Source organism: Mesocricetus auratus, unplaced genomic scaffold, assembly GCF_017639785.1.
Source record: "Mesocricetus auratus isolate SY011 unplaced genomic scaffold, BCM_Maur_2.0 Super-Scaffold_15014, whole genome shotgun sequence".
In the NCBI taxonomy this organism is placed as follows: domain Eukaryota; kingdom Metazoa; phylum Chordata; class Mammalia; order Rodentia; family Cricetidae; genus Mesocricetus; species Mesocricetus auratus.
Genome location: NW_024429186.1, coordinates 34,682,506 through 34,707,575, shown reverse-complemented (window position 1 = coordinate 34,707,575; position 25,070 = coordinate 34,682,506). Strand labels below are relative to the sequence as shown.

General features: G+C 42.7%; 1 protein-coding gene across 9 annotated transcripts in view; it reads left to right on the top strand.

Annotated features, from left to right (window-relative positions):
- The window catches only part of Sipa1l1 (signal induced proliferation associated 1 like 1), a 284,590-nt gene that overhangs the window by 155,682 nt on the left and 103,838 nt on the right, over window positions 1-25,070 (top strand). For 8 of the 9 annotated variants that reach the window (XM_040742801.1, XM_040742806.1, XM_040742805.1 and 5 more), the window contains one exon: window positions 17,708-19,503. In XM_040742801.1, the coding sequence (XP_040598735.1) occupies window positions 18,006-19,503 (1,498 nt within the window). In that variant the 5' untranslated portion in view covers window positions 17,708-18,005. Of the gene's footprint in view, window positions 1-16,571; window positions 17,092-17,707; window positions 19,504-25,070 lie in introns of those variants that run through there. The other variant, XM_040742804.1, reaches the window with a different exon arrangement.

Here is a 25,070-nt window from a genome sequence, read left to right as displayed (position 1 = left end):
AGCTGACAGGTGAGTGTGCAGTGAGCTCACAGGTGAGTGTGCAGTGAACTCACAGGAGAATGTGCAGTGAACTCACAGGTGAATGTGCAGTGAGCTCACAGGTAAGTGTGCAGTGAGCTCACAGGTGAATGGACAGTGAGCTCACAGGTGAGTGTGCAGTGAGCTCACAGGTGAGTGTGCAGTGAGCTCACAGGAGAATGTGCAGTGAGCTCACAGGAGAATGGACAGTGAGCTCACAGGTGAATGGGCAGTGAGCTCACAGGTGAATGTGCAGTGAGCTGACAGGTGAATGGGCAGTGAGCTGACAGGTGAATGGGCAGTGAGCTGACAGGTGAATGGGCAGTGAGCTCACAGGAGAATGTGCAATGAGTTGACAGGTGAATGGGCAGTAAGCTGACAGGTGAATGTGCAGTGAGCTCACAGGTGAGTGTGCAGTGAGCTCACAGGTGAATGGGCAGTGAGCTCACAGGAGAATGGGCAGTGAGCTCACAGGAGAATGGGCAGTGAGCTCACAGGTGAATGTGCAGTGAGCTCACAGGTGAATGTGCAGTGAGCTCACAGGTGAGTGTGCAGTGAGCTAACAGGTGAATGGGCAGTGAGCTCACAGGTGAATGTGCAGTGAGTGAGCTGACAGGTGAGTGTGCAGCGAGCTCACAGGTGAATGTGCAGTGAGCTCACAGGTGAGTGTGCAGTGAGCTCACAGGTGAATGGGCAGTGAGCTCACAGGTGAATGTGCAGTGAGCTGACAGGTGAATGTGCAGTGAGCTGACAGGTGAGTGTGCAGTGAGCTCACAGGTGAATGTGCAGTGAGCTGACAGTTGAATGGGCAGTGAGCTCACAGGTGAATGTGCAGTGAGCTCACAGGTGAATGGGCAGTGAGCACCACACGTAACTTCAGTTTCTGTGCTGACAACTTTCAAGTATAAACTGCCCTGAAGAACCAGATCATTTGAGGAATTTCTCTGGTGCTCCTTTGTTCTTAACTCTTTTCTAATTATGTATGTATCTAATTAATAACCTTAGACATTCAGAAGTGTTGCATTTGCTTATTGTGGGTCTCTTTAATTGTAACTTTCATGAAAGGCAGGGGCATTTGTCATCCTTCAGTTTTACAGCCCTTTGGGAACAATAGAAACATATTTATTAAATTATCATAGTGCAACTAGTGTTAATTATGTTTAGTTATACCTTGATTTCATCTGTTACTTGACACCAAATGGCATGTTTAAAGACAGACTTTTCTTTGAAATTTGAGATCCAATAGTTGAAATGGAAATATAACCCACTTCATTGATTCCACTCCATCCAACTTGATGCGTTTGAACTGACAATTACCACTCTAAAACCTGTTTGGGACTACATTGCTCTAGACAATTCCAGACTAGCTAGCTGATGTGGTGCACCTTCTTATTACAAGAACTTCAGTCAAGATAAGAACTTCAATCAAGCATCCCCTGCCAAATAGAGACTGGGTACAATTGTTGTAGTTAGTCCTCTCGAGACTTTCACTACGCTAACATTTTCTTCTTACAGGATCCCATAAGGTTATCATCCCATTTCAGCAGGAAGTAATTCTGAGAATACTATGTTCCCTTTTCCTACTGTTGACACTAAAGGATAATTTACACCTGTTTAAGGTCGATTTTCAGTTGTTTAGGGTTGGGTTTGGAAGGAGGTGTTCAGACTTGGCCGTCTCTTTAAGATGAGCTTAGGGCTTAGATGGGATAGATATGATTAGGGAGATTATCATATCTTCTCGTGATTTACCTCAATGATTATTTACGTTAGACAACTTACATTGTTATAGATTCTGGTATGATGTAACTTATGTATAATTTGTTTATTGGAATTCATACTCTATAAAGTCTTTCTACTTAAGATGTTTGGTGCATAAATATCCTTATCACCCTCTATATATATATATGCTTTATGATTTTATACATGTTTAAGACATTTTGTATATTGACACAACTTAGTTTTGTTTCATGACTTAATCTTTTCTTTAGACTAAAAAGGGAATTGTAGGGAGAGACCTTAGGTACCTGTAGCACTGACTATGCCCAGCATGGTCACAGGTACGTAGAAGGTGTGTGGAATAAAGAGCTGGGAGGAAGGGAACTCGCTCTGGGGTGTGTGTGTGTGTGTGTATGTGTGTGTGTGTGTGTGTGTGTGTGTGTCTGTGTCTGTGTGTCCGTGTCTGTGCGTAGATAGGCCAGAGGTCAATGTTGGGTGGCTTCCTCAATTATTCTCCCCCTTAATTTTGAGGCAGGGTCTCTTAATGAACTCAGAGCTCATTGATTGGCTACCCTGGACGTCCAATGAACTAATGGGATCTGCTCCCTCAGTGTTAGTGTTGCAATTGTGTGTCACCATGCCTGGCCTTTACTTGGGTGCTAGGCATCTGAACTGAGGTCCTCATGTTTGCACAGTAACCAGTTACCATAGAGTCATCCCTCGGTACATACTATTTCTCATGCTCACTGGCACAAAGTAAACATACAAGAAATATTAGCTCCTATACATCTTTTCATTTCATCCCAGTCTCTCCCCATTCAATGCTAAGGATCAAACTCAGAACCTTATAAATGCTATTCAAGTGCCTACTATGAAGCCACACCCCCCAGCTTATGATTTTTATTTTTATATAGAAGTTTGAGGTTTGTCTTGGTTATTTTCTATTGCTGTGAAGTAAGACCATGACTGTGGCAACTCATATAAAAGAAAGCATTTAATTAGGGCCTTTCTTACAGTGGTTTAGTCCATTATCATGGTAGGGAGCCTGGCAACACACATTGTGCTGGAGCAGTAACTGAGAGCTACATCCTGATCCACGGGCAGCAGGCAGAAAGAGACTGGGTCTGGCATGGACTCCTGAAGCCCCAAAGCCCCACCCCCAGTGACACACTTCCTCTAACAAGGCCACACCTCCTAATCCTTCTAATCTTTTCAAAGAGCCCCACTCCCTGTGACTAAGCATTCAAGCATGAGCCTCTGGGAGCCATTCCTATTCAAATAGCCACAAGGTTAGAGGTATAGCTCAGCAGGAGAGCACTTGCCTGTCATGCAGAAGGTCCTGAGTTCTGTTTCCTAAAGAAGAGCATAAAGAGCATATGTTTGCTCTCTGTGATGCAGCCCCACTCTAGCTCTAGTATTAATAGATGGGTTACTATGGTGCTTTGTTGTCTCTCCCTCAAGCTTGTTGTCAGCTCTTATTTGTGGCAGTTCCTTCTCTCTTTTTCCTCTTTCTCTCCTCACTGTAGTATTTACTTGGTTCTTAAGTAGGCAGAAGTTGCTTTCATAGGAATGATCAACGCCTTCCCCTCCCTCTGTTCCTGGGGTAATGGTATTTCTCTTTTGCGCTCTGAACTGTGCTCTCTCCTGTCTCTCCAGAAAGAATGCTCGGGTTTCAGGCCATAAAACTTACTAGTAATTATCTAGAATTATGTGGTGGTGAGGATTGCTACTTCTTTCCTATGTATGTATCCTTTTTAATGTTTTTAGATCTATCTATCTGTCTGTCTATCTGTCTGTCTATCTGTCTGTCTATCTATCTATCTATCTATCTATCTATCTATCTATCTATCTATCTATCTATCTATCCATCCATCCATCCATTCATCCATCCATCTATCATGTGTGCAGTGTTCTGTCTGCATGTATACCTGCACACCAAAACAGGGAGCCAGATCTCATTATAGATGTGTGTGAGCAACAATGTGTGGGTGCTGGGAATTGAACCTCAGGACTCTGGAAGAGCAGCCAGTGCTCTTAACTTCTGAACCATCTCTTCAGCCCCTATGTATGTTTTCTTGTTTGGAGTTTCTGTTTACAGAGGTTCAGTTTTGTCCTGGTGTATTTCATTTTCCTATTCTTTTACTTTCCCTGCATATTCTTGTGACTTTTGTCTTACATGATTAACTAGTGCAAGTGTTATTCTTGTTTGACTTCTCATTTCTCATGACCGTGGAGATCTACGCAAATGAGAGAATTTTTTTGGAACCATTTCTTGTGTGTGATGTGGTTACAGATATCCTGAATATGGCTTTGGGAAAGGGATTGCTACTCTACCTGGTGATTTTACTGAAGATTGTTGATCTCATTTGATAACCAAGCCAAAGTCCATTGCATTTCCAAAAAGTGCTTCTCCAGGTGTAATCTGCCCTTCTTCTGAAGTAGTGCCATAACGTCCAGTCCAGTCTGTAGTAGACTCCTGCTGCTTGGCTTAGTGATCATGCTGAGCCTTCTGGAGTAGAGCCATTTTATTTGCTGGCTGGCAAATCTGCTGTCATTGTATAAAGTGCCCACATATGGAGGGCTTTGCCCTTCTTTTATAATGGGCGTACTTTCATGACTTTGTTCCTGAGCTCTCACTGCTTTTAATAAAATGTGTAGAGTATATGTGATTTCCTGCATGTTCTTTCCTTCAAAGTAATTATGCTTTTCTAGAAAACCTCTTTGTAACAAAATATTTATAAGGAAGGAAACATATTCTTTCTCAAGACCAACCTTCCATTTCCTCCCATTTCTCTGAAGCCCTTTAATTTTTTACGCATTGCTTTGTGAGTTTTCTTGCATAAACGTGTTTAAAGAGTTGAGCTTTAGCTATCTTAAATTTTGTCCTGTTAACTGCCAGCTAGCTCATAATTCAATGGAATGGAGGGAAATATCATTTTTAACATACTACCTAAGTAGGAAATTATTAAACTATTAACTCAATGAAGAATTTAGTAGCAGGACTATATGTAATAGGAGTTAAGAGACCACTGAGTTTGTAGTATACTGATAGCAGTATATTAGAAAAGGTGATTACAGTCAGTCCCATCAATAAAATATTATAATGTACCTTGTAATAAACATAGCAAAGAACGTAGAGTGGCATTACACTTTGCTTCGCATTTTCAGACAGGATCTTCCTATGCAACCTAGGCTGTCCTACTCTTGGTCCTCTTGTCTCACCTCCCCAATCTGTAATTACTGATTTGTGTCACTATGTCTAGTTATAGTGTCTTTATGAGTTAAAACACTGTAAAATACTAGTTTAAAAAATAATAGCTATGCTGGGCAGAAATGGCACACACCTTTAATCCCAGCACTTGGGAGGCAGAGGCAGGCGGATCACTGTAAGTTCGAGGACAATCTGGTCTACAGAGCTAGTAACAGGACAGCCGAGGCTACACAGAGCAATCCTGTCTTGAAAAACAAAAGCAAACAAATAAAATAAAATAAAAAAAGAGCTACTGTCTGGTACTGAACAGAAACTTCAGCCTTTAAAAGTACTCAGTGCTTCTTAATTTATAAAATGGATGCAATTAGATGTTAAAGTACCACAACCAAGAGAATTTTCCAAGAAACATGACAGAATGATTCTAAAATTAAATTGAAGATGCCAAATGGGGTCAGTAGGATTTTTTTTTTTTTTTTTTTTTTTTTAGTTTTTTGAGACAAGGTTTCTCTTTGGCTTTGGAAGCTGTCCTGGAACTCTCTCGGTAGACCAGGCTGGCCTCGAACTCACAGAGATCCACCTGCCTCTGCCTCCCGAGTGCTGGGATTAAAGGCGTGCGACACCAACACCCGGCCAGTAGGATTTGTTACAATGCTGTCTCACTTGGATTGGTGTGGCGGTAGCACACAGAAACCCCAGACACAGAGAGATTTGGTCTTGACATTGTGATTATTATGTCAGTAATTACAAAGTGCTGCTGACTGCAAGAAATAGTTGTATGAAAATGTGAGAAAATGAACGAAAGCCATCATTTGAAGAGAAACCTTTAAACTCTTTTCCTCTATAGAGGAAACTATGTATAGCACTGAAAATAGGAGAATATTTTGAAGAATGAGTAGAAAGACTAAACTACAAATTTGAACTTTTCAAAACTTTCCAATGAGTCTTGGGGATACCACTCATTTGGTGGAGTGCTTGCCTATCATAGACAAAGCTCTGGGTTTGGTCACTAGCACTTGTATAAACGAGGTATGCTGGCATATGCCTGTGGTGTTAGCATTCAGGAGGTAGAGGCACAACGATCAAGCATTGAAGGCTACTCTTGATTGCATAGCTGGTTTGAGGCCACCAAGGAATAGGCCACAAGACCCTATCTTAAAAAAAAAATAGACAAACATTCAAGTTGGAAGCACAAGGAAATATAACTTGAATGGCAACCAGAGACAAAGCTTTTAGACTGAGAATAGTGTGAATAGATGTACCTAATGCAGGTCTCACATCTGTGGTACCCAGATGTGTTCTAAATCATAGCAAAGAGGCAATGACCTAGGAGAAAAAATGGGAAAAACACAGTAGATTAGATCAAGAAACAAATTCTAGTTCTCTACCAGAGCCAAACCAATGAGGCAGACAAGATTCTGTAGCAATGAGGATAAATCATTCACATGGCACAAGAAACTCACAGAAGGCAGTGTTCTGAGTGAATGTCTCAGCTTCACAGCCACACTGATTGCTTTGTTTCCCTGGAGAAGGGGAGGGCCTCCTGAGAGGGAGTCTCTGGAGAAATTGCTGTTTTAGCTGTATCTGTGACCTTTTATTTTTTATCATCTATAACAAATTTGATATTATATGTATTGACATTAAGTCTGGACAGTGGATGTTTATATGCTTAAAACATTTCCCTGTGAAGTATAGCATGACACTTTCCAGCCAAACTCATTGCATAGGATACTTGTCATTTTCTTCCCTCCTCAAGCCACTAAATGTCACTCCTACCAATTCCTTCCCTGCTTGACAAATGCCTGGGTTCCTAGGTCACTTCTGAGTTAATCAGCTTCTCTCTAGAGAAGGATTCTCCCTGTCTGTCATTGTTAATGACAAAAAGTAAAAATATTCAAGGACAGGTAAAAGGGAAAGAAACAGACTAGACTTAACATAGTTTTGGTCAGCAGAGAGAGTGGGTTTAGAGACTGCAGAAAGCTCTGACCTTCCTACACCACGGGATTGGAGGGCCAAGTCTCCGGGAAGATTGCATTGGTATGGGATGGGATTGTAGATAAGTGCTGGGGTCTCTTTCTGGTGTGAACATGAAGCCTCTGGCCACAGAGGAATTGCATAGAGCTTTGCAGAGCTTACTTCCTGGAAGTCTGGACTAGACCTCTCTCTAGAGAAACGTGGGCTGTTGTGGAATATTTTTAAGATGTATTACATTTGTTTATGCTGTGGAATATTTGTTTCATGATGCAAAGATGTGTTGCATTCTTTTATGTTGCATTTGTTTAACGCCATGAAACTGTTACTTTTCCTGTCTAAAACACCCAATAGTTCTAATAAAGAGCTGAACGGCCAGTAGCTAGGCAGAGGAAACGATAGTCAGGGCTGGCAGACAGAGAGAATAGATGGGAGGAGAAATCTGAGAAGAAGGAAGGAGCGAGAAAAGAAAGGGCCAGCCACTCAACCAGACATGGGATAAGAAGGAAAGAAAAGATATACAGAAATAGAGAAAGTAAGAGTCCAGAGGCAAAAGATAGATGGGATAATTAAAGTTCAGGAAAGCTGGTTAGGAACAAGCCAAGCTAAGGCCAGGCACTTATAAGTAATAATTAGCCTCTCTGTGTGATATTTGGGAGTTGGGTGGTGGGACCCCCCCCAAGCCAAAAGAGCCAAAGAATAAAAAAAAGTTAAAAAAAAAAACAGCAACAACAAAAAAACCCAGCTACAGTGGATACTGGCACAATTGTGGGTTTTCTAGTGTAGAGGCTACACCAGTGAGTAACTCACATAGAGGCTACCCCAATCTCAGAATTCCAGTAAAGGAGTGGTAGCCAACCTTTTTATTTTGACCAGGTAGAAAACAGTAAGATTATTTTTCTTTATTCATTTTAGAAAGAAACCAAGCCAATAGGTATGGGAAAAAAGTCATTATGTCTATGAAAAATAAGGTAAGCAGCAGAGTGGATAAAGTAATAAACTATAAACCTAGTATACACCACTTTGTGGTGTAGTTATCTTTGGACCTCTTCATGCTAACAGCTGAAGGAAGGAATAATGAAATGATACCTGAGGTAGTCTAATGGCACATAGGCACATATTTTACTGCCTGTAGCTATAAACTCAGTCAGCCATCAAGTACTTGAAGCCAGCTAGACATCCAAGACTGGAAACCTATGCAGGAAAAGGAAGGAGGGAGGGAGGGAGGGAGGGAGGGAGGGAGGGAGGGAGGGAGGGAGGGAGAGAGGGAGGGAAAAAGAAGCAAGCAATTATTCGGTCTGGGAAAAATAAACTATAAAAATTGAACAAACATAGTAATAAAAATATAAATCCTGATAAATATGTATTTATTTAATATAGCCATGGTGTAGACAAATATACATACACAGAGTATAGGGGGAAGGGGAGGTAATTAGTGGAGGTGTGTTAATTTGTCATTTCAATGGTACTAAGACTGCTAACACAAACAGCATGATGAGCATGTCACTTAGGAATATGAAAATACCATGGGGAACACCTGGTTCAGTGTGTTGGCTCTAAAGTTGAGAAGATTAAAGCAATGTTTTACTTTTGTTCTTATTTGCCCATGGTCCTAGGCCATTATTGTATGCAGAAAATAAAAAACCAAATAGTAGTGCTGTGGGCGCCTGTGTGCTGTGGGCTTGGTTCCTCATAAGCTGTGAGCTCATCTCAGGAGTTGCACCTGGTACAGTGTGTGTTTTTTCATTCTAAGGCTTTGCTGGAACCTTAGTGTCCAAAAACTAAGGCACAGTACTTACACTGAGTAAGTGGAAGGAAGGTACTTACGCACACTGAGGTATTAACAGTATGGTGGACAGTGTACAAGAAAACTTCGGCTGTTGATGTGGGTCCTGAATGACTGATGACAAAGGCAGAGTCTCGAGAGGGCCAGCAGACAGAACTCCCAGGATCTGACAAAGCAGGAAAGACATCCAGGAGCTGGTTTGTGAAGCCTAGGCTGCCAAGTGCCCACCAGAAATTGCAGGGCTCACGTGTGAATAGACCTAGTTCTTCTGCTCCTCTTTTCTCCTTCTGTGGAAGGGTTCTACTAATTCCCTCTGCCTCCACCAGGTTAAGAATACTGTTTTAATTGTATCATCATTAACTGAATACCGGCTTTCTTGGGATTTTTCCTAATAAGTGTCAAATGATGCCGTGTTGATTTCTCCATCTTTGCTTATTATAGCCATACTCTCAGTAAAAATAAACAGGCCTTGAGCTTGTGTTCTGTTAAAGAAATTTTCTTTCTTGAACATATTCTGCTTTAAACTTGTTTTAGCTGCTGTTTTTCAAGAAAACTTTCAAAAACAACAAAACAAACCGTCAGTTTTCTTGGTAACGGACCTGGTATTAAATGGTAGTAACACATACTGAGATCATGATTTCTTTCGAGGAGAAATTTTAATTTCTGATGTAATGATCTTGATTTTTTTAAGTCTCTAGGAATGTTGAAAAGGCAGCTTCCTGAAAGAGAAAATACAAAATTGCTGTCTATGTAGGTGTGAGAGCTAAACTGGGGAGAAAAGGGTCAGGTTGGACTAAGAGAGAGATTAAACCGGCTGCAAACCGGCCTCCTCCTTTTTGTGATTTCAAGGTTCAGGGATGGTTGGGACCAAGGAGAGGACTGGCCACAGCTGTAGATGTTGGTCTTGCATTAGGGCAATTCTGGCTTATCTCTAAGGTAGAGGGAAGCTGCTCTGCCCATCAATGTAGGTGTGCTTGTGGGCACTTCAGAAACAGTACCTGTGAATAGGCAAGTGATCAGATTTTCATGTTTCAAAACTTGTGGCTTCTCTTTTTGAAGGGCAAGGGAGTTGTGAGGCTTAAACCCAGTCTTGTGCATGCTGAGCACACATCCTGTCTCTGAGCTACATCTTCAACCCCCAGAGCATGTTTCAAGAACCTGAGGTTCTGTGGCCTTAAACATAGCTTTCAAGAGTACTGAGTTTAGGTGCTTTGGGGGAAAGATTTCTTCCTCAGGAATCACAGTTTCACCAGGGAGGGATGCCCAAACATGTAGAGTTAACCATGGGATCCAGAAGGGCAGGGGGTGCTACAAGAAACATGGCTTGGGAATCCGACCCTAGAGACAACAAAAGTAGGCCTATCTCTTCTAAGCTGCATGGTCTACTTGAAAAAAAATGCAGTGACACAGCTCTGTCGTCATTAGGAAAGTGTTCTGGGAGGGTGCACCTGGTCTGATAGCCCAGTAAGTAGTGGGGCATGAAGAAGTCTGGTTTGTAGGTGAACTCTGCCTGGGCTCTTTAACCTTTATGGGTTTCTATTTTGAAGCCCTGAAATTTCTTCATATGGAAAATCTGGTTCCTATCAAGGTTGTTTTCACAGAAATTGACAGTTTTGTGTTTAGAATATTGCCTTAGTAACTTAAGCCCACTTGTTGGGTAGTTCTTAATGAAATGCACCTTACCCATTTCCTTCTGTCCAGTTAGAAGGAAGCCCCATGGAGGGAGCTTCTATTTTTAGCCCTGCCTTCCAGGCCCACTGTAGACCAGGATCGGTTTGGTGACTTTGAGGATCCTCTGAAGAGTTTGACCACAGATGCATTTTTAGAAGCTAATTACCACTGTTTTATATTCTCCTGGATGCATTTCCAGTAGACCCAGACTTATTCTCTATCAGTTGAGTATTTTTTACTGTAAATTTTTATTTTCTGCCAATTTTACTGTAGTTTTAGCTGTAATAATCCTTTACCTGTCAGCCCAGATGTGCTGAGCATGAGTATGCTGCACAGAAAGCACCGGTGCTACGGACAGTGCATTCACCTTGTGCTGCTGGGCATGGCATTTCCCGCTCTGAACTGTTTCACTGTTCATGCAGTCTGCGATCTCAGCCTCAGTCTGCTTGTGAGGACTGAGTGTGTATGTCCACGACTGAGGAGGATGGCAGAGTCTCTCCATAGTGAGCCATTAGATCTCAGCCTCACTGACTGCTTGTGAGGACTGAGTGTGTATGTCCACGACTGAGGAGGATGGCAGAGTCTCTCCATAGTGAGCCACTAAGCAGAGCTTGTGTGTGGGGATCCAGATGCAGTGGCAGGCAGAGTGGAATGTCTGCAGTCTGTTTGAGAAGTGGTAGAGTAATGGAGTGATTCCATGGGTCCAGCTTTTCTTTTAGAGTTTTCCTTGAGTGTTTTTCTAGACTCCTAAGAGTGCACGGCTGCTGTTAATCCTTGGTGGTGTGATTTGGACTTGGGTTGTGCATGGAAGGAACTGTTCTTACTGTCACTGCTTTGATCTTTAAGCTTCTGTGGTGTGCTTTTTCAAGTGCACTTCCTTAAGTTGTCTTCGGGACATAAAATGTTCAAACAAACAGAGAAACAGAAATCACCATGCCCTTAACAAAGCCATTTTGAGGCTCCTTTCTGAGCTGTCTGGTTTCCTACACATCACTTTTCTCTCAGCTAGATAGCTGCAGGGATTTGAGGCTCGAATTTGCCTTTCTGTGCAGGAGGCGGGTGAGTGGTGCTGGCAGGAACAAGCTGGCGGCCTGCAGTAGCTCTCCTGCCCTGACTAGTTCCTCTGACAGTCCTTGTTAGTGTCCATTAAGTATCAACCAGTGGCTGATGGAAGGGGAAGCATTTCCTCCAGGTCACACGGTCTCTTTCCCTTCGACCCTAGAGAGGAAAGTCCACACTGCTCGGCCTGGTGCTCCTCAGTACTGCTCTCCAGAAAGCTGTTCTTTGCGGCCACAGTGATGTCGTTTAGCTGAAGGCTCTGTAGGAGGAAGATGATGACAAGGACAGAATGCATGTGGGACATAGACTGAACCCAGGAAGGGCAAACTAGTGGGATCACCTGTGTTTGCTTACCACCATCACCTGATTTTCCTAGGTCACTACAGTCTTGGGGGGGGCAAAATGTGAAGGGACTAAGTCAACATGAAGTACAAGAAACATCTGTAGATGCGGAAAGAGTAATCTTCGTGCAGCCATTATTCAGATCCTATGAATATCTCTTAAAGCAGCTGGACTCTTAGCCCTTTTCCAGTTCATCATAATTAGAAGATAAGCATAAGGACACTTCAGGGAAGCACTTGATCTGTCCAATTTTGACTTGTTCGGTGATTGGGATGATAGAGTATTAACATGGGGCCATGTTTTACAATTATTATTTAAAGGTAGGTTCATTGCCCTGAGTTCCCAGATCACACTGTTTTTAGCAACAAAATTATTTTTTTCTAGTAAGTTTTGTTCTGATTATGGTAGTAATGCTTGCTCATTTTAGTAAATAAAAAAAATTTAAGCCTCAAACTACAGTCTATCCAAAGACAAACATAAATCCCCTGGTTAGCTTTCTCTCTCTCTCTCTCTCTCTCTCTCTCTCTCTCTCTCTCTCTCTCTCTCTCTCTCTCTCTCTCTCTCTCTCTCTCTCTGTGTGTGTGTGTGTGTGTGTGTGTGTGTGTGTGAGTGAGTGAGAGGGGGGCAGGGGAGAGTGAGTGTGTAAAGCATGGCAGATGTTTAAGGCATGTACAGTTTCCTTATCCTGCATTCTTCTGAAACATGGGCCTGCCTTATGCTTCATTACGTTCAACAGGACGTACAATGGAAAGATGAGTCTGGGATTAAGTTAATTAAGGAGCCTTCTAGAACCGAATGATGGGACATATGCCTATAATCCCAGCACATGGAGGCAAAGAAAGGGAGGGGGTCATAACTCAAGTTCAGGTTGAGCTTTATGAGGCCCTGTTTTGTTTTGTTTTGTTTAAAAAAAAAAAAGGAAGGAAGAAAAAAATCTGTTGGTTCAAATAAAGCCAGTGGTGGTAGTTTCTAGTCTATAAATCTGCAGGTTTCATGAAGGATCATGGGTCGTGACTTAGTATGTATGTCTCTGTCTTACGTGGTTATGAAACTCTTCTGTGGATAAATAACTGGATTTGAGCACAACTTAGAAAAACTTGAATTTCCTGCTGAGTACCTGCCCTGGTTTGTAAGGGCTGTCCCCACCCCAGTCATGTCATTTCTCACACTCGTCCCTCGGTTGTATCTGGTGATGAGTTGTCTAACACGGGGCTGTATTTGACCATCACTTATTCACTGTGTAGCATTGGTGATAGTAAAATCGAGTCCGTGTACTGAACACACGTCTTTCATTACAGTAACGCTGCAGGCTCCATTACCCCAGCCACTCCACATTTTCTCATGGAACCTTTCCCTGATCTTCATGCCTTAGGTGCAGAGAACATTCCATGCTCTTCTTTTCATTTAGTTCCTTGAGTTCTGTGTTCTGTGTTGTCCTTACTTCTTCACCACTCGCTCACTTGTCTGCTTGGAAGTCATTTATTTTAGAAATTATAGACAGATGAAAACAATGTCATGGCCGGAAATTGAGAACTAACAACACAGAGAGGTGGTTAAAGCCGAGGTCAGCCGTATACCCTGTCTGTTATGGTATTGCCAGAATACTTGTTACCTTACAGACTACCTACACAGCAAGAGCCAAGCAGCCCAGCGCCTGCCCTCTGCAGTCCTGTTCTTACTCTATTGCATCTGTGCCTGCTGCCTCCTGCTAAAACACCTGCTGCTCCTCGTCCTAGTAACACCCTTGCAGCCTCCTCCAGCAGTGTGACAGTGGTAAGAAAAGGAAATCAGGGACACCACCCTGGGGTCACTAACTTTTAAATGATAATGACTGGCTAAGTGGTTTAGTGGATGAGGTGCCTACCGCACAAGTCTAAAGACTAGAACTTGGATTCCTAGAACCCATGTAAATGCCCAGTGAGCATGACAGCCCACTTACAGATCCAGCATGTAGAAAGTAGAGCTGGATTACAAATTAGCAAAATCAGCCACACAGGCAAGATCTGGTTCACCTGAGAGACCCTGTCTCGGAGACTGACGTGGAGAGCCATTGAGGAAGACTCAGTAGCAACCTCTGGCCTCCTAGGCACACATGCGCATGTGCGCCTGCACATGTGTGTGCACTCATGAATATGTACCCACCACATGTATGCACAAGTGGGAAGAATGATAGGGAATGGTGGGCAAAAAGAGAGGCAAGAGCAGGTGCTTGTCACTGTGGTCAACGGGGAGGATCAAAGTGCAAACGCCTCCCAGAGCCAAAGGAACAATGGCAGCTTTAACTCCCAAGTGACCACTTTCATCACTACTAGGGACTTAAAATTCTGAATGGCTGACTTGCTGTGGTTCAGTTAAGATCCACCAGCAAACAGTTTGTTCGGAAAGACCTCACAGTTAGAGTGGAAAGTACAGGAAGGAGACATGGCCTATGCATATCTTGTCATGGCCTGTATCATACGTCATCTTTTCACCATCTGCCTTCCTCATCTAGACCTGAATTTGACTTGAAGGAAAGGATCGTTTCCTCAAGTATTCCTGGTACCAGCTGTACAGCCATGCTTAGAAGAGAACATGGGCATGCTGGGAATGGTTTAGAGATAATGGAATGTCTCTTCTGGAAGAATGGTTTTGATCAACAGAGGGCAGTGATTATATAGATCCTGGGTGATGAAAAGACTTTCCAATGGTAGAGCTGAGCTGGACTGACTGAAGTCCCTGTCAGTGGGATTGGGAATCTAGCCAAATGGATTCACCAGAAGTACATAGTATGGAGAACTATGAAATTAAATGTGATAAGGAAATGTTTTTGTGATGCAAGTGATATGCTGTGAAGTCATCCTGCTCCTTTGTTTAATTCTGTTGCTTCTTACTGTATCTATCAATGTCTGGATAGCTCTGTTGATGCTTGCTTGAATTGTTAGTGACTGTCAGCATGTTTGCTATTTCAGTCTACTCTTGAATAGAGTGCAGTGTTATTGATCTGCATGGACAGATATCCTGATTTTCAGCTGGTGGCTTAGTGTCCATCTTTATTTGTATATTGCTCACCTACAGCCAAAATTTATATTGTATCTCAAAGGAAGTTAATGTTGCAAGTAAGGAAGGAAGCGGAGAAGGAAGGGAAAGGGAGAAGGGGCAGGAAAGTGGAGGGTGGGGGGGCTTGGAATCTTCACAATTGGAAATTCTGTTATTTAACTTAGTCGTTCACCTCTTAAGTTTGATCAAACTCTTCTTCCATGTGTTCATCTATATTTTGAAATAAAAAGTAATCATAATAAGATTTAATTGCTAAGAAGTTTTCATATTAAAAATCTGTTAGGCCATAGGAGGTAGGACTGGAGAGATGGCTTCGTGGTTAAGCATACTTTCAGTTGTCGGGCAGTGGTGGTGCACGCCTTTAATCCCAGCACTCGGGAGGCAGAGGCAGGCGGATCTCTGTGAGTTCAAGACCAAGCCTGGTCTACTGAGCAAGTTCCAGGACAGGCTCCAAAACAATACAGAGAAACCCTGTCTCAAAAGAACCAAAAAGAAAAAAAAAAAAAGAAAAAAAAAGAATACTTTCATTTGTTACAGAAGAGGACCTGGGTTTGATTCAGGCACCCATGTGGAAGTTCACAGCTCTCTGTAACTCTCATTCCAAAAAGTGTAATGTCTCCCTGGGATCTCAAAATACACATATATACATATACATAAGTAAAACATCTGTTTGCACAAGAAACAAATCTTTAAACAATAAGAAGGGAAGTGATATTGAAAAGAAACTATTAACGGTGGACGCTGGACATTCCCAGTTGGTTTTATTTATTGTGCCCCAGTTCCAGCTTTTAGTTTATTCCTAGAATGGCTATGATGTCACCTGTCTTTAAAAAGTCAGTTTTGTAAACAGGTTTGATGGCATTTGCCTGTAATCTAAGCACCTGGAAAGCTGAGGTAGGAAGGTCCTGGTGAGTTCAAGGCCTGTGGGGACTACAGAGTGAGACTCTACCTCCAAAAACTGGGGGGTTTGCGGAGGGGCCGGTTCTGTGGTAAGTCATTTTCTAAGAAGAACTGAAATATGGCAAGAATGAGCTTTGATCTTGGTGAGACTGGTATTTGGGGTTGGATGTTTTAGAAATGGAATGGAGGATGGTTTACCTGGGTTTTTGTAAGTCTGTGAGAATACTGAAAACACCTGACTTTTAAGAATTACTTTAACTAGTTTATTATTTCCTGAGGGCTACTTTGTTGAATTCCTTCTTTGTTGGTGTGTTAAGCTGGGCAGGTGCTCGCAGTGGTCCAGGTGACTGGTTCCCCTTCCATTTTAGAAGCAGTACTTCTTGAACCACAGCTGTGGTCGCACGTGCTGGCCTGGCTGCTGCTGTAAGCAACAGTTAGCACGTTGTTCTCCTTAAAGGCTAGCAATGGAAAGAGCAGCATGTAAAGTTCTGGAATGTAAAGGAAATCGTAGCGGTCTGGCTATAGAAGTATCTAGAAAGTGTAAAAGCCAGGCTTAATTAGGGCTGTGCAAGTGCAAAACCATTATCCCTTTCACAAAACATGGGCAGAGGAGTGTGAATGATAACAGTGGGCATTTATCTGACCGGCCGGCTAGCCAGACCTACCCTGCAAGAGCCCTGCCGTCTGCAGGCAGGGAGCATTTTTGAAACACCCCTAAATGTTCCAGCTTTAAATAGCAACGAGTCTCCTAAACTGATTCTGCGTGCTGCGGGAGGAATGAAAGCCGCTGCCTTGGAGGCAGGAAGCTGACTAGCGAGATGCTTAATTATCGTGGAAGTAAGTGCTTGTTACCATTGAGTGCAGCATGCAGTGTGCGGTCCTCCTCAGTGTCAGAGCGTGATTTGTAGACAATGCCGCCCTGTCAGCTCAGTGCTGGTTCAGCAGCGTCTTTCCAAACATGTATCTGGCAAGAATTTAAAGGCCACCTCTTGTGTAATTTGCGGAATGCTGGAAAAGGATCCTTTGCCTCTCTTCAGGATGTACGCACCCGAACAGGCTTCTGTGCTCAGACTCTGTGCCTGCTGTCTCCTGCCTGATGAGCTCATGGGGAAGTTCGTCTTCCTGCAGGTCACCTGGAAGGATGGTAACAGTTCTCTGTAATCTGGTGGAGAACATGGAGCAGGCTGCCCCGAGCAGCATTTTGTTTCTGTCGTCGTCATAAATTAGCACTGATGGGGTGGAGGAGGCTGCGTTGCTTAAGGAAATGTGCAGGCATTTTGTGAATTAGCGAAAGACTTCCAGCTCTGAGAGTAGATGAAAGTAAGGAGAACTTGGGAAAAGGTGGAGTGAGTGCCGGACTCCTTCTGCAGTGTTCTTCATGTGGGTAAGTAAGAAAGTGGAGGAAAATACGGAAGCATGCTGGTGGGTATGATGGCTCCAGGAAACGCCGCTTGTTTTCTCTATGCTGTGGGTAGATTTGCTCTTGCCAAATCTGGTAAGCTTTTGTCAGGAAATAATTATCTGTTTGAAATATAAAAGGAATTTAAAAAGTGAGTTGTAACATAATGAAAATCATGTTGAATTGTTAGCATTCTCAGAGGGCTGCCTTGCATTGCTCTGATTATCTGGTTAGGTTGGTTTTGTCTCAAACTTCTGGTCAGCACAGTGGCATGATGGCTGCATTATTAGAGATCATGGAAGCAAAAGTCTGTGCCTGCAGTCAGGAGCCTGGATACTCTAGAACAAGCTGGTACCCCTCCCAGTTTTATGAAACAATTCAACTAACCTCAAGTATTCATAGCCCTTCTTTCAATGGAATTGAGGGGTTTTATTAACTGTTTTTACTTTTTTCCTTCGTATTTGCTTTATTAAAAATGTGAATTTTGAAGCTGACCGCAGTGCAATATTGAGTCTCCTGTCCGAGTGTCTGATTCTAGCAGTTGCATGCTTATTTTAAGTGTGTTTTTCAATGCTAATTGAAGTTGTCTTCCTCTCTCTAGGGGGAGCAGGATTATGGCGACCACAGAGTCCCAGTGATGCAAGTTCTCTTTAGTGTTCTCTGAAGGAAGCCTTCTGTTCAAGTGAAGCCCAGAAACTGTTGTGGATTACAATGTGTGGGAGATCTGGGTTCTCAGTGGTCTGAAAACAAGGCATCATTTAACCTTTTAAATGAAAAGGCTTAAGATCTTGACACGACTGCTGTATTTCCTGGAAGCCGTCCTCTGAAGCAGAAGTGCACTTTCAGACACAGACATGGCGGGCCTTTCTGCAGGAATTTAAGTGCTTGCTTTCTACATCATGACCAGCTTGAAGCGGTCACAGACGGAAAGGCCTGTCACTACTGACAGAGCCTCTGTTGTCAGCACAGACGGCACCCCCAAAGTTCACACTGATGACTTCTATATGCGTCGCTTCCGGTCCCAAAATGGCAGCTTAGGATCATCAGTCATGGCTGCAGTAGGGCCCCCTAGAAGTGAAGGTCCTCACCATATAACCTCCACCCCCGGGGTCCCTAAGATGGGGGTTAGGGCAAGAATTGCAGATTGGCCTCCGAGAAAGGAAAATGTCAAAGAATCCAGCCGTTCAAGCCAGGAAATAGAAACCTCAAGTTGCCTTGAGAGCCTGTCTTCCAAAGGCAGTCCTGTGAGTCAGGGAAGTTCTGTTAGCCTCAATTCCAATGACTCAGCCATGCTGAAGAGCATACAGAACACCCTGAAGAACAAGACGGGGCCAGCGGAGAACATGGACTCCAGATTCCTCATGCCCGAAGCCTACCCCAGTTCCCCCAGGAAAGCCCTTCGCAGAATCCGGCAGCGCAGCAACAGCGATATCACCATAAGTGAGCTTGATGTGGATAGCTTTGATGAATGTATCTCCCCGACCTACAAGTCGGGGCCATCATTGCACAGGGAATACGGTAGCACATCTTCAATCGACAAGCAGGGAACATCCGGAGAAAGCTTCTTCGATTTGTTAAAGGGCTATAAAGATGACAGATCTGACCGAGGTCCAACTCCAACCAAACTCAGTGACTTCCTCATCACTGGTGGGGGCAAGGGTTCTGGTTTCTCCTTGGATGTGATCGATGGGCCCATCTCACAGAGAGAGAACCTCAGGCTTTTCAAGGAAAGGGAAAAACCACTCAAGCGACGTTCTAAGTCTGAAACTGGAGACTCCTCTATTTTTCGTAAGTTACGAAATGCCAAAGGTGAAGAACTTGGTAAGTCGTCGGACCTTGAAGACAACAGATCAGAAGACTCTGTGAGGCCCTGGACGTGTCCAAAGTGCTTTGCCCACTATGATGTCCAGAGTATATTGTTTGACTTGAATGAAGCCATTGTGAACAGGCACAATGTGATTAAGAGGAGAAACACAACCACAGGAGCATCAGCGGCTGCTGTGGCTTCCCTGGTCTCCGGACCATTGTCTCACTCAGCCAGCTTCAGCTCTCCCATGGGCAGCACAGAGGACCTGAATTCCAAAGGAAGCCTTGGCATGGACCAAGGAGATGACAAAAGCAACGAACTGGTCCTGAGCTGTCCGTATTTTCGGAATGAGATTGGTGGAGAAGGCGAGAGGAAGATCAGCCTGTCCAAGTCAAATTCTGGCTCCTTCAGTGGGTGTGAAAGTGCCTCCTTTGAGTCCACCCTCAGCTCTCATTGTACGAATGCGGGAGTGGCGGTTCTCGAAGTGCCCAAGGAAGGCTTGATGCTGCACCTAGACAGGGTGAAAAGGTACACCGTGGAACATGTGGATCTCGGCGCATACTATTACAGGAAATTCTTCTACCAGAAGGGTGAGTACATGTTTCATTTTTTTTATTTTGCTCTACTCAGAAGAAAGTGACCGAGTATGTATACTGTTTTAGCTATGTGACTTGAGATGTGCATGGATTCTTTGTCTTAATGGCTAAAATGTCTCCATAGCTTTTTGTTGTGACTTAGTTCTTTGCATTTTAGGGGTAGTTTTTTCCCTATTTGGATATTGAAATGTCTTATAAATTAAATACTAGGGTTTTTTTTAAGTTAAAATTTGTTTGATTTAGTGAGTGGAATTATATTCTATTTTGTTGATTTGCTATGTCAACTTTAGGGATATATATGTAAAGTTGAAACTGTTAGATATAGCTTTTTAAAAAAAATTATATGACAGTTTTAATACTTCATTTTTTAGCACTTTTCATTACCTCCAGAGTCTTTTTATCAAAGTTATAATAAATTTCTGTCCTTTTTGCAGGACCTCTGGTAAAAAACAAATTTTATCATGTGATTAAAGTCTCACTGTCAGTGAGTCTCAGGCAAGACTTGAGTGTAGGTCTTCAGTTTGAGTAGAAAAGGACTAAAGGTGGAGATGTACCCTTAACCCTTAATATGCTGGTGGTTTCTTTTCTAGTCTTTCTTGGAGGTGGCAGGCGAAAAGTGTGTGTGTGTGTGTGTGTGTGTGTCTGTCTGTGTGTGTGTGTGCCTGTGTGTGTGTGTCTGTGTGTGAGTATCTGTGTGTGCATGTGCACTTCTGACATCGTATAGTCTTATTTTGTACTTTGAAGAAAGGCAGGATAATTTTTGAAAAATTTATACTATTTTATCAGTTTTCTAGTGTTTTTGAACAGCATTAAAATTGAGGACTGCGCCTGTCATCCAGGCACCCAGTCTAGAAGCATGATGGTCACGTACACTGAGGTCCCCCGGTCATCAGCATTCCCTGCAGCTGGGTGAAGATACCTGTGCTGGGGACTTCCCGCTTTTTCCACTTCTCCAAGAGGTTGTGATTGCCGACTACAGTTGTAGTGTTTGAAATGTTACTTAGATTCCTTCCCCTGAGTGAAGTTTAGTCTCAGATGCAGAATTCTTCCAGCTTTATGAGATGCTCACTCTAGACACTCAAATGTTGTTAAGCTTGTTGTAGGATAGACACCATTGAAGGTTTACTGATAAAAAGAATTGTGTCTCATCAGTAAACACCCATCTCTCTTATTCCTGAGTAACTGCAGCATGCCTTCTGGAATCAATATAATGGAAATCCCAGTTTTACTTTCAAAGTTACTGTCTTGAATTGGATTTTAGAAATGGTCTTTCTTCTGCATGTTAGGGTTAGGGCTTCTCAGATTCACACACTTTGCATTTAGGGGACAATGTCCTGCACCCTGTAAGGTTAGCACCCTTGGCCACCACTTCCTAGCAGCCAGTAGGTTTTCTCTGTGCCCCTCCCCACCGGTGAACACAGACTAAAATACATCCAGTATTACCAAATGCTTTTGGGGGTAAATTGCCTCTAATCAAGAACTTCTGGTCTATATTGCCTCAGAAGTTGTCTAAACTTTTCTGAGCTGTTCACGCCTCTTGAGAAGCCATCTTGTTCCACCTGTCATCGACACTGACTTTGAGTCTGACATATAAGTGAGCATACTTGATCTTAGTTGTACACTAGTATTTCTTCTCACTGGGCAATGCATTAATACTATTCGGCATGAACAGTTTTCATCACTTGTGAATCAGGCTCTGTGCTAAGCTTTTGATATGACAGTTTTATTTCTAACTCTTAATGCCCATGAGGGAGATGATATGTTGTTAATCATGTTTTCCAGAGGAGAGTCCTGGGCTTAGGTGATAGGCTATGGTGGAACTCCTTTGTTCTGTGAGGGACAGCCATGTTCATCATCAGTCTTCCTTCATCTCTTTTATGAAATATGAAAGAAAAGGGAACCTTCTGTTAAGTATTTTTATCTTTCAAAGGTATGGGATCTGAATTTGAATGCCTAGAGTCCAAAGTGAGTAGTCTAACTGATTCATAGAATCTCATAAACTCAGAAGCCCCAATCCAGCAGTGGGTGGGTTGGAGCACAGAAAACACCATGGTTCCAACCAGTATAAGTACCACTGCTTAAGTGAAAACACCAGTTAAAGCAGGGAATTCTTAAAAATACACCTGAGATAATTTACGACACAAATAGACAGTTGCTCTTGTAGGTACAAGTGCCTTGCTGTCCTCCAGCACAGAGTCTGTTTGTAATTCCCTCTCATTTTCCCAGCTGTTATGCCATTTCTAACCCACAGCTTTCTTCTTGGTGACTTGCCTCTAGAAAGTCTTCCTATAGCCACCAGTTTAGTTTTCATAGAAACGGTATTTTTATTTTATGTTCATTTAGTCAGCTTCCATAATTAAGCTCCATAATTCAAGTAAGTCAGTTGGCCTCAGCAGCTCCAGGAAGACGCAGTGAATTCTGCTTCGAGCATGAAGTCAGCTGGTGGGAGCAGAGAGCCTGTGTGGCACAAGAGGTGGACAGCCTGGTGTTGGGGACAGTGAAAAAATGGCTAATTCAGTAGGTCAGTCCAAGGCAAGTCAGAGTGTGCCTGCTCTTAGAGCACTGTTTGGGCTGCACATATTGGAATTTCTTAGCCATTTGTTATTATTGATAATGTCCTACAAATGATGATAGTAATAACACAAGGTAGAAATTAAACTCCCCAAAAGCATTATGTATATGTAAAAGTAATGCAATGACAATAATAATATTAATATAATAAAATATAATTAAATAATTCTGTCTTATAATTTTACAGGTAGTTTTGACTCAGTGAGATTTGTGCCTACCTCTTATTTCTTTTCCCCACTCTTTGTGGAAAGAATATAGCATAGTCAACAGGAATTTACCCCTAACAGCAGGGCCATGGCACCCCTAGTGAGGCTGTTACCTTTCCTCCGTTAGCTTTTCTTTCCATTCACCTGTTTAATGTGTCCCTGAATCCACTGTTGCTGTTTCCAAGGAAAATTATTATTAATTATTATTACATTTATTCAGCAAATACAACTATTATTCCCTTTACTGAAGCATGGCTTTCAGTCGGCATCATGTGTAGCATTTAATCATGTTAAGCTGATGTATCTGTAAATACTTTGATGCTACATTGTTTTTATAAGCATTATTTTATAGATTTAGACTTTAGAGACCACTTGACTCCAACATAAAGGCTGATATTTACTGGGTAAATGTTGGACCAAGCAAGAGAGGAACCCGGCGCTTTCCCCCTTGGACAAGCAGCACACCATCCATTCTTTTCCTTCTGCTGCTTCCTCTTGTCCTCTCCTGATGGGCTTTTCATCCACCATGAAATGACAGTAAGGATGTAGTTGATTGGCTGTGTTTCTGCTTCGTGCTTTATGTAGTTTCCTCACTGGCATGAACCTGTCATTGTGGTTAAAATGATGGTGTCATTGCTGGGCGACAGGGTTGCATTAATTTAACTCACTTGTTTTCCTTCCAGAATATTCATAGATTTGTGTTCAGTTTTTCTCTGGTCACCAAGATCAAAGTGCCAAGGACATTTATAGATAGTAGATACTAAGGTAGAGTAATAACTCCACTGTTGCCTGTAGCTAGCATGACTTGTAGGAGGGGACTCTTTCCCATCTGTTGCCTGTGTTATGTGGCCCCACAGTGTATTTCAGGGTTTTTTTTTTGGGTATACAATTCAGGCATATGTATTCTGGAATTGAAAGAGAGGTGTGTGTGGGTTGCTTTGTTGGTAGTATTTATTGAGACAGTGGTTAAAAGTGTTAGAGGTGGTGGGGGAGGAGAGAAAGAGAATGTAGGTGGGCCATTTGCTTGGTGTCAGATTATAAAGGTGTTCTGATAAGGCAGGGTTCCTGTTGCTCAGTGGCCAGGAGAAAGTGCCATTGTAGACCATTTGATGGAAAACTAGTAACTAATAAAACCAATAACTCTGAGCCAGTGCTTTTGTTGTTCTTATCTTGTTCATAGGACATACATGCATGCATGTATACACATACACTGTACACAAGCACACATGAGTGTACAGTTGAGTATGCTGGGCTCTGTAATGGTCACTTTGAAGAGAAAATTTAGATTTCTGTTGTTCCTGTAAAGGCTGGTTGCCAGTTCTCTTCCTTGTAGTCAACCATCTTTAACATCTGTTCTCTAGAACATGGCACATAACATTATCTGTCCTGAAGTGACAGCTTCTGCACTGATAGATGTTTTTCATCAAGAGCTGTTTTATGACCCAGTCTATTAAATGAGTGTCATTAGGTTAAAAGCAGAGCGAAAAGAGGATACCGAGCACCAAAGAGCCACACCAATTCCACAGCTTGTAGCTAAACTCCATAGTAACAGACAGCAGAAAGTACCCTGCTAAGCATAAGTTATGCTAAAATAAATACTATCCCCTATATCCTTAAAGATACTTTCCCACGTGTTCTTTTATGTGTACATGGACACTTTGTGGGTAAGGGAGGTCACCTGGTTATCTGATGCCCTTCAGAATTAACTGTCCTTGCCCTAGCTACATGGTGCCCTCTCTGTGTGTGGCCTTTGTATATGCTAACAGCTGGCGGATGGCTTGTCTAGTTCTCTGTGTTTCTAAAAGAGAAGTGAACAGAGACCTGAGGTTGTGGAGGACAGGTGTGCCCACATGTCACTGCCTAATGTGAACAGCCCTAACCAAGATTTAAGGAAGGTGGAGACCATGTTGCCTATTTTCATAGATGGAGAATTCCAGTTAGTGGTTAGTTCAGCATTTAAAGTCTGGGACTTGTTTCTGTTTGGGCAGGAACAAGCACCTTGGAGAGGTTAGCCCTCACGGAGGAGGCTGGTCCTTGAATCAGAAAGAAAGGAGAGCATGAAGAACAAACACAAAATTCAAAATAGCCGTGTGTATCCTTAAGCCTGCTTGTGATGTTGAGAAAAGTCCTATGGGATTCTGTGGTGTTAAGGGTTCCTACAGGGCACTTGCTTGCATTTAGTTTTCTGAGATAGATCATTTCATCCTCAGGTACAGTCAGTGACACTGTGCTCCCAGCATGTTGTACTTGTAAAGGTTAACTTTATCTACCACGGATATGGTAACTGGCTTTTATTAGGATTATGCCAGTTGTCCAGCTCATTTGAATAACAAATGCATATTCCCTTACAGAAATGTGGGCTTGAATTTCTTGTTGAGAAGCTTATCTAGGTACATGTTGACCTCTTTGATTTGAGGTGATGCTTGACTGTGTTGCCCAAGATAGCCTTGGACTCATAGGCCAACTCTTCTGTAGATGAGGCAGATGTCTCTGTGCCTGCTGACTGCTCATCTTATATCTGCTTCCAAGCCATCACATACTAAGTAAAGCATTACATGTTGCTTCTTTGGAGACACTCATTATTTATAGCCTCTCTTTCACCCACAGAGTGTTGGGCTCAGAGGTTTTGGGGTGCTGAAAGGACACACATTCACTCTTCGGGCCATCAGGAGACCCCACCAGCTCAGACTGCAGGCTTTATTCAAAGCCATCCTTTCAGAACCACTCATTAAAATGCAGTTTGTTTGGCAATAAAATTGGGGATGAAAACATTGCCCATTTCCT